This window comes from Malaclemys terrapin, chromosome 1, assembly GCF_027887155.1.
Source record: "Malaclemys terrapin pileata isolate rMalTer1 chromosome 1, rMalTer1.hap1, whole genome shotgun sequence".
Classification (NCBI taxonomy): Eukaryota; Metazoa; Chordata; order Testudines; family Emydidae; genus Malaclemys; species Malaclemys terrapin.
In genome coordinates, this window is record NC_071505.1 from 84,953,627 (window position 1) to 84,963,755 (window position 10,129).

The 10,129-nt window shown below is 38.2% G+C and overlaps 1 protein-coding gene across 2 annotated transcripts in view; it reads left to right on the top strand.

Moving 5' to 3' along the window:
- APAF1 (apoptotic peptidase activating factor 1) overlaps nucleotides 1–6,947 on the top strand; it is a 79,431-nt gene extending 72,484 nt beyond the window's left edge. For both annotated transcript variants that reach the window (XM_054028718.1, XM_054028711.1), the window contains exons 26-28: nucleotides 1,322–1,447; nucleotides 2,351–2,497; nucleotides 5,320–6,947. In XM_054028718.1, the coding sequence (XP_053884693.1) occupies nucleotides 1,322–1,447; nucleotides 2,351–2,497; nucleotides 5,320–5,466 (420 nt within the window). In that variant the 3' untranslated portion in view covers nucleotides 5,467–6,947. The remainder of the gene's footprint in view (nucleotides 1–1,321; nucleotides 1,448–2,350; nucleotides 2,498–5,319) is intronic.
- Nucleotides 6,948–10,129: the final 3,182 nt, after the last annotated feature.

Consider the following 10,129-nt stretch of genomic DNA (forward strand, 5'->3'; position numbering starts at 1 on the left):
CCGCCACCTGGTTGTCTGTACATACGTTCACATCTCACTATGCACTTACAGAGCAAGCCCGAGACAATGCTGGCTTCAGTAGATCGGTATTACAAGCTGCATGCCTGTGAACTCTGAGCCCAGCTCCAGGGATATTGCTTGTGAGTCACCTAGAATGGAATCAACATGAGCAAGAACTCAAAGTAAAAACGGTTACCTACCTTTCATAACTGTTGTTCTTAGAGATGTGTTGCTCATGTCCATTCCATTTTCGAAAGTACTGAACACCCAGCAACCCTCATTGACATCAAATCAAGTATGTTCCTAAAAATGGATTTGTGAATCTCGGTTTAGGCTTCTGTTTTTGAAAATTGTTGTCCTACTTTGTATTTTGCCCCTTGTATGTCCAAGTGTTAATTAGCAATCAGATCCTTATTGTCTGCAAGTCTGCTTTTAGACATCAAAATTATTTTGTGTAGTACTTGTAATTCAAATATTTTTATAAAAATTGTATTTCATCAGAATATGCATTTCCTTCAATATCAAAACACTTTGTGAAATCAAGTCTGTTTTGCTCCAATTTTGTTTTGGAAGAAAACCCGAAAAACAAGTTCCAACATGTCTAAATGTTTTGATTTTTCATTTTAAAATTACTTTTTGTTTAGAATTTTTAAAAATTGTGTATAATATATTTTTATATTATATTGTCTAAACTAAATGTTCTTAATGATTCAAAATTATTACTTTTCAGAATTTTACTTCCAAAGAGTGTCAAAATTTTCCGGTTTGATTCCTGTTCAGAAAAAAGCCACATTTCAAAATTTCTAAATATTTTGAGAAATGGAACTTATTTTTAAGTATTATTTTACAAATAAATAGATCATTTAAGGTTCCCTTCAAGTTTCAAAGAAAATATATAGACATCTTTATTAAAAGACCACCTCCTTTGAGATTACTTTTTGTCAGCCCTGTGAGTGGGCAGCTTAATACATGTTCCATTGTATTACATTCCAGAGTGTGCTTCCGGTGTATTTTTTGATCTTATAAAATACCTTTGTATTGATTCATGAAGTTCCTTTTCCTTAATAACTTCATGAACTTTCTGTCTGACAGGTCCTGAGCTTAAAATGTGTAATAATAAAATAATTGTGCACACTTTTTCAAATAATACCTAACCAATATGTGCCTCTCACATTTAATTAATCTGGGATTTATGTACTTTGAGTATTTTTAATCCCTATGTTAACACGTGTTTCTGGTTGGAGTGGACAGATAAAATTGTGTAAATTTTCCATGAAGTATGACTTATCTTTCCTTTTTTTCTTAAACGTTTCATTTTTAGATATGGAGCTTTGAAAGTTCATCTGTTCTTCATGAGCTTAATGGTCACAAAGGCTGCGTGCGGTGCTGCACTTTCTCCTTCGATAACAAATTCTTGGCCACTGGAGACGACAATGGAGAAATAAGGGTACATTTGGAGATATTTTAGTAATACATTGAGTCAAAACTACTCTAGGGGTGCTTAGCCCAGTGTACTTGCCAGATATGAATTTGGGTAATTATATTCTACCTATCTAATTTCCCTATGCCATTTAGGGAATATTGCAGGTCAGGAATAAATAGTAGATCCTTTGCCATCAAGGTGGCAGCATTTTTTTGTAGTGGGTGCACAACTGAGCTGAAAGTCATCTAGAAACTATAGGCTTTAGAAAAATATCTAAAAGATTAGACTGAATAGAGGGTAAAGACTACAAAAATACAATAAAAGATCATTCAGAATAGATGTTCATGTGTCCCTCTGGATTGGATCACCTGTTTTTGCACTCTTTTTTATCATTGATGTTCCTTGTGTGGTGGGACTCTGGATTGTCCATTTTGAGGACTCCTGGTTTACAAATATACTCATGGATTGATTGGAAAGGATTCCCTTTTTTGGGGTTCCTTGTGAGTATTTTGTTTTAAGTTTGATTTGCACACAAAAAAGAAGAAAATGTAATGTAAGGTGACTTTATGCCCATTCCTCACTTCCTGGAAGCAGAAAATATATTTGTCATGTTGACTTTGTGGTTTTTTTATGGTGGTCTAGTGGTGATGATTATGGTGCTCTATAGATGGCTGGCATTCTTTACTAATTAGTCTCCCGCGAGTCAGTTGTGAATTAAACCCTCCGTATACCATAAAGATACAAGATTAAGAGTTATTATCTGAATTGCCCGCTCACTTTGCAACCAAATATAATGTTTGAAGTAAAGGTTAGATTTCTCTAGTGCTAAAAAGAGAAAAAAATAAATCCTGTCATCCTTGCAGCAATACTCCTTTTTATTTAACGCCATTAATAGTTTGTATATATTATTAATTATGTCTCTCTTAGATTTGGGATGTCTCAAGAGGTGAATTACTTCATCTCTGCTCCCCTGTTACTGTAGATGAAGGAGAATCAACACATGGTGGCTGGGTAACAGACCTCTGTTTTTCTCCTGAGAGTAATATGCTTGTGTCATGTGGAGGATATCTTAAGGTAAGCCCCACAAAATACTGCTTTAATTTAAAGTACAGGAATGGAAGGTGACACCTTTGGTGTCCTGGTCATATTCGGTATTTTAGTTTTAAAAACTGTTTCCCTCCCACAGCCCCCATTTCTAATTGCTTACAACTTTCTCAAATTTCTTTTGGGGATGACATTTTTTCATGCTTGGTTTCTGTCCAAAGGTTTAAAAAAAAAAAATTGAGTAAAATCGATTGTGTCTTTTGAGTTATTTGAATATAGCATTGGTGGGAAGCTTTCCTATATATCTTAAATGTTGACCCAGTTATGATCTATAAATCACTGTATTTGCAATGCCAGAGAAAATGGAATTGAATAATCAGTTATGCTGATCAATGGATTCATGAGCATTTCTAAATCTCTCTGATGTTGTATCTAGCATGGTAAAACAAACGTCTTGGTAACAGAACTATTTAATAGGCTAATCAATAGAGTTTCTTTTTACTTAGAAGAAGAAAATAAAAACAACACAAGAAGTGACAAATCTTAAATGACTATGATTAAGAGTAGAAACTGATGTTAGCAAAATACCCCTGCTAACAAATGTTCTTATATTAAGGGCATGATCATTGCTGAACACCCTCAGATCTCCTCAATCTTGGGTGTTCAGTGCTTCCAAAACGTAAACTTCAGAAAGAGTTGTGTGCTCTGCATCTTGCAGGAGTGGACCCTTATTTTGTAAGATTTGAACATCAAATACTGGGGTGTTCACTTTTTTTTCATAAATACATAAGAGTTTAAAAGGAGTTGGTGATGATATGTGGTCCTGGTCTCTAACTAGGTCTCCTACAAGCTATAATAATAATGTGACACTGTACTTTGGAAAACATACTGTAAAAATCCTCCGAAAGGATGCAAGTTAAAACAGGAAATTGAAATTTGTCATTGGTGGAGGAACTTCTAATGGCTACGTTTGTTTAATCCTTTAGAGATTTACAGTAACTATTGTGGTTAGATTCATTGAGCTGTATCCTATTATCTGTTTTTTTACACACAACTTCCAAAGATTTTAGTATGAGTTCCATGTGTGGAAAATGATGGGATATCATAGAACCATAGGACTGTAGGGCTAGAAGGGACCTTGAGAAGTCAAGTCCAGCCGCCTGCACTGTGGCAGGGTCAAGTGAACCTAAACCATTCCTGACAGATGTTTTGTCCAACTTGTTTTTAAAAGCTTCCAGTGATGGGGACTCATGACCTCCCTCGGAAACCTACTCCAGAGCTTAAGTACCCTTATAGTTAGAAAGTTTTTCCTAATATCTAATCTAAAATCTACCTTGCTGCAGATTAAGCCCATTACTACTTTGTCCTGCCTTCAGTGGACATGGAGAACAGCTGATCACCATCCTCTTTATAACAGCCCTTAATATATTGGAAGACTGTTATCAGTCTTCTTTTCTCAAGACTAAACATGCCCAGTTTATTTTAACCTTTCCTCATAGGTCAGGTTTTCTAGACCTTTTATCATTTTTTTTGCGGACAAATTGGAAAGAGCATAGAAGAGAGCATCTTTCCTAAATTGTGGTGCCCAGAATTGGATCCAGTACTCCACCTGGGGCCTCACGAGTGTCATGTAGAGCTGGACAATTACCTCCTGTGTCTTACATACAGCATTCCTGTTAACACACCCCAGAATCATATTAGCCTTTTTTGCAGCTGCATCATTGATGACTCAGATTCAATTTGTAGTCCACAATAACCTCCCAGATCCTTTTCTGCAGTACTACCATCTAAAAAGTTATTCCCCATTTTGTAGTTGTGCATTTGATTGTTCCTTCCTAAGTGAATTACTTTGCACTTGTCTTTATTGAATTTTATCATCTTGAATTCAGGCCAAGTCTCCAATTTGTGAAGGTCATTTTGAATTTTAAACCTGTCCTCCAAAGTGCTTGCAACCCCTCCCAGCTTGATAACATCTGCACATTTTATAAGCATGCTCTCCTACTCCATTATCCAAGTCATTAATGAAAATTATGTTGGGCCTTTTGATTTTGCTAAGAATTCCAGAATCAGCTACATATTAGGGTTGGCAGCAGATGTTGGAGGGCAAGGGCAGGGGAGGGAGTGGAAAAAATTATTTTAATGTAGTATTGAAACATAGAACTGCACCCTAGGAATTGCCATGTTGGACCAGACCCTTGATCCATGTAATCCAGTGTTCTGTCTCTGACACTGGCTAATGCAAGAAACTTGTTTGTGGATAATTATGGAGTAAACTTCCCATGGGAAAGTTCTTCTTGATTCCTAGTATTTAGTGGTTAATTTATGCCCTGGAAAACTTGAATTTATATACTTTTAAACAAATTTTCTATTCTGCTAATGTAATTGGATAATGATCTCATTATCTTTTAAAATGTTTAATCCTTTTGTGACCCCCAACTAAGCTTTTGGCCTTAATGATATCTTTTCACAGTAATTATGTTATATAAAAATATATCTCCTCAGTTTTGAATGTTATTTCTCAGTTTAATTTGCTCCTATACTAAGAGAGGTGTAACAGGGGTATCTGACTTAATCTTCTTTCTTCCATTTATTTTATATATGCCTTTATCATGTCTCCTCTAAATTAAACAGCCCCAGTCTCTTCAATATCTTCTAATCTGAACATCTTTCAGGCTTCTAACAATTTTTGTCCCTCTCTGAACCCCTTGTTTTATGTAAGATTGTTGACTCTTTCCTCAAATGCAGAATGAAGGAAGAAAACTTGACAGGCAACTAGGCCCACCATGCTAAACCTATTTTTATAACTTCTTATATTCTATTCCTACTAATTTAAAATGTTTCTCTTTTTATAGTGGTGGAATGTAACTACTGGAGAATCCTTACAAACATTCTACACAAATGGAACAAACCTCAAGTCAATATATGTGTCCCCTAGTTTCAAAGTGTACGTGACCATTGATAATCTTGGTATTCTTTATGTGCTACAGATGCTGGAATAAATCCATTGAGCACAGTGGATATTAAAACTCATGCAACTGATACAGAGTTTTGAGCTGGAAACAAAATTCCACTAATCTATTTGACATTCATTAAACTGTGAAGTGTTTTTCAGTATTGCATTCATTAAATGTTTGTATGTATAATGTTTATGTAAATTTTTGCAAATGAGCTTGCATTTAATCTTGTTTTTGATCAGCATTATTATTGTTAATGGTTTGTCCTTAAATTTTGATTTGCATACTAAGTATGCACCTTATTATTACACTGTTGGTAAAATTATATTAAGTTTTATTCAGATAGGGTGAGATAATTGTTAGCAGAAGACATAATAGGAGTATAATACATGGAAATCATAGTTTGTAGAAGTCTGGTGGCAAATGTTTTCAGGTCATGAATGTGACTGTAAAATACCAAAAATTATGATCTTTTACTATGCATGTGTGACATTGTTTTAATGAATACAGAATGGAAAGAATTAATGACTTTGTTAGAATTTCATTTTTAGTACAAACTTGGTATTGTTTGAGGAATATAAAAATATTTAAGAGAAGAATCAAGTAGCTCTCCACTGGTACAGCAGCACTGCTTTGTACTACTGTATTGAACCATCATGCTTTCCAGACTTATGGAGATGAGGTGCATTATAGAAGGGTAGTGAGTTTGGCTTACATAGGGAGAAGATAATTTGCTGCAGCTCCCTTTAGGCACACGCTCAAAGGGTGTTGGTAATTGCATTGGTAGAGATTGTGTACTCATTTTCTAGTCGGAGGAAAGATATGATAGCCAGCTAAACTGAGAATGGAATTGGGTCAAAAGGCTTTTGTTCAGAAATACTGGCGTTTATGGTGTGACTAAAAATATAGAATTTTTCCTTTTGTTTAAGTTTAGCTTTCACTCCAGTTTGTGCCATGAAGATGATAATGTGTGCTATCCTGGTCAGCTTTGTTTACAGGGGATCCTCTGCAGAGGAATCTTTTTTGCCCCCAAAGTATGTGATTTTTTTAACATATTTGTTGATCCTGTAAAAGGTATAATGTGTCTGAGATATTCTACACTAGCTGCCTTTTTTCTTGACTTAGATTTTGTGACTATTTAATTAAATAAACTATTTCTAATCAAACTTAAAATAAGCCTTGTTCTAGTAAGTTGATTCTGACTGTTAGTTAACTTGCTCAGGCAGTAATAACTGTGATTTTCTTATTGTGCAATTAATTGCAAAAACCTTTTTAATGTCAGTATTTGGATGTTTAACATGTTAACGTGTCTTTATCAATTCTCAATTTCAATAATTGTTCATCTTGTATTTCAGAATAAATTTTAAAATATTGGTGTTTTTTCTATGACAACCAAACTTTTTCATTTCTTCATCTATAATCTTCTGCAATTAGACTGTATTAAAGCAATATTGAATACGGGTAATGTAATGAAGTTATACAGTCAGACATGTAAAAAAATGTAATTAAAAATAAATGTACGAGAAGTGTGTGTGTTTTTTTTGTATATTGAATATGTATATGTAAAGCATTAAGAAACAATCCAGGCTGCTTCAGTCTAATTTGTGACTAAATCTTGGAGCTCTTCAGTTTATACTTCATGGGGGTAGGGGGTTCAAGGATGAAAAAAATGCAGAGTTTGCTGAAATTCTTTTTCTTTTTCACGAGCAACATGCACAAAAGAGAAGCAGAGACAAATAATCTCTCCATGTGTGTTACCAATCTAAATACATAAAATATAATGAAATTTCAAACTGCATAATATAATACTTTGCAAGTTAAGTAATAAAGTCAGCATTAAATAACAAAGGTTGAAGGAATATAAAAAGGTAAGGGGTGGGATTCTGGCCACCTGTATGCCACTCCATCCCTGTGCTGGCCCCTCCCAAGCCATGCTACAGCAAGTGGAAGCTGGAGCACTGAGCAGCCAAGGAGATTCTTGGCTGCTTCAGGCTACAGAGCAGCCCATAGATGGTGGCTATAAATTACATCAGTGCTTTGCAGCTCTAATTTACACTTGGGACCATACTAGCAGCCCAGAATCCCAAGGGTGCAAATGTGGCTTTAATCCACCTTCACCTTCCATGCTTCTTCCTCATAAAGGCATAGCACAGAAAGTCAGCCAGCATTTCAAATGTATTTGAAAGCAGCCAGCCAAATAGGTAATGAGCTACAGGAAGGATGTGTCACATGAGCTACAACAGAAAGGCACTCACACTAAAAGAAGTGAGATCATGGGGTGGGGGGGGACAGGAAAAAGCCTGGTGCTATATTAGTGGAAGAAGTGAGGAACAAAGTAGAGCTATACAAAGTCTGTGAGAGATGGGAGTGAATCCCTGGAGGATTTTAATTTTAAACTGGGTCCTAAAATGAATAGGGAGCCAGTGTAGGCATTTGAGGGAGGAGATGATGTGGGATACACTGTTTTGTGCATGAAGGCAAGGCTGTAGCATTCTGCACATGTTGCAACCTGGACAGCTAAGTCTTGGAAAAGTAAGTGTAGGAAGTTGTAAGGCAAGAATAGAAGGTGGTATGATTGAGGTTATCTGTAGAGGTGGAGTCAAAGCAGTAGTTCATATAGGCAAACAAGGCATTGGTGTAGGAATGAAGGGAAATACATCTTTTATAGTTAAAGATCTATAGCAGTTGTGAGAAGGCCTTAAAGAAAAAAATGTTACTGGCAAGATAAGCTGCAAATATGCTGAGTTCAAAATGTAACTGATAAAAGAAGCCTCTAATTGTCCAAACCTGTTCTAACAGACAAAGAATAGTTTTGTGATGTGTTAAACTTTTATTGACCCCTAACATACTAATGCTGTATTGAAGAAAGGAGCCCAGTCATATTCTTGTCTGTTCCTGGCCTAAGAGAGTCCAATCCCAAATTGCCCAAAACTGTTTTTTTGCAGAAGTCAGCAAGTGGCAGTGGCATTGCTGTTCGTTGAAAGGTATAAATGGTGAACTCTTGAAGAGGTCATTAATAGTACCTGCCCTAACCAAGTTGGAGCCAGCCAACATGGATGAGAGTACCCCCAAGGTCTAGTCCTTTTGTGAGTATCTTAATCAAATGTCTATGAATGTCTTTTACTGATTAGATGTAGTACTTATTTAGGCTTTTAGGCATGGTTAGAGCAATTATATAAATGCCATTTGGCCTTTGGATTTAATAAAGGAACTTAATGTTGAATTTGTGTCATGGTGGTGCCCTCTGTTGACAATAATTCCAATAGCTGGCAATTGGTAGCTTTGTAAATATAGCTGATGAGAGAAGAGTCAATAATGTTGCTCAAGTTTCTGAACAGAGGAGACAAATGGAAGATGTGAGCTGTGAAAGGAGAATGAGAGAACATAATATCTACACGCTACTTCATATAAAATCATATTGCTAAAAAAATTAAAATGAAATAGGGACCAAATATACCAGCAATTTCTTTTAATGAAAAGCAATAATGCAGTTAAAAGACAGTTTTATAGCAACATATGGGGGGGGAAATACAGCTTGGTCAGCAAATTCAGTAGTTTTCCTTGATGCTTAGCTATGTTCCAATTAACACAAAAGGAACAAAATTTAGCCAGAAGCAGCTTTTCTAGATAGCATTAGTACTCCCATTATCTCTTGTAGTGCCAGATCAAATAGAAACATTTCTCCCTCCAAAACTAATAAACCAATTAATGAACATCTCCAGTTTTGTTATCTAGTCTCCTTATCGTCAGCTAAAATCAATAACATCATCATCCTCAGTCTCTGGATGATGATGTGTTTTAAGTATTCTTTTCAGAAACCACTTTCCTTATCTAAGCTGCTGCAGAGGTTTTCTGTCACTTCATTATCTTTAAACACTGCCCTTAACCCTTTCACAAATCTTTGCTTTCTTGAGTTTCCTTACCAAGGAGGAAGGCTAGACAAACCCACCACAATACCAATGTTTTCAAGAAACCTTACATTGCCTTAACTTGCACTATCACTTTAATTATTTTTCATTGTTTTGTCCTTTCTAATCTGATGTTCTATATCACACATTCATTTTAATAAGACTGATTACTACTTCTAATTTCTTTGTGCTGAGGACCCCAAATCTATTGAGTACTTGTGTGCAACTTGGATAGGGTTACCATACGTCCGGATTTTCCCGGACATGTCCGGCTTTTTGGGCTCCAAATCCCCGTCCGGGGGGAAAGCCCAAAAAGCCGGACATGTCCGGGAAAATCGGGACATGCCGGCCGGCGGTGCGGGTGCTCGGGGATCGGGCCAGGGGCTCGGGCCGGGCCCGCGGTGCGGTGCCTGGCCGGGGGCTCCGGGGCTGGGCGCTCGGGGCCTCCGGCGGGGCCGGGTCGGGTCGGCCGGGCCGGGGCCTCCGGCGGGGCCGGGTCGGGTCGGCCGGGCCGGGGCCTCCGGCGGGGCCGGGTTGGGTCGGGTCGGCCGGGCCGGGGCCTCCGGCGGGGCTGGGTCCGGTTGGGCTGGGTCGGCCGGGCCGGGGCCTCCGGCGGGGCCGGGTCCGGTCGGGCTGGGTCGGCCGGGCCGGGGCCTCCGGCGGGGCCGGGTCCGGTCGGGCTGGGTCGGCCGGGCCGGGGCCTCCGGCGGGGCCGGGTCGGGTCGGCCGGGCCGGGGGCTCCGGCGGGGCCGGGTCGGGTCGGCCGGGCCGGGGGCTCGGGGGCCGGGCCGGCGGGCCGG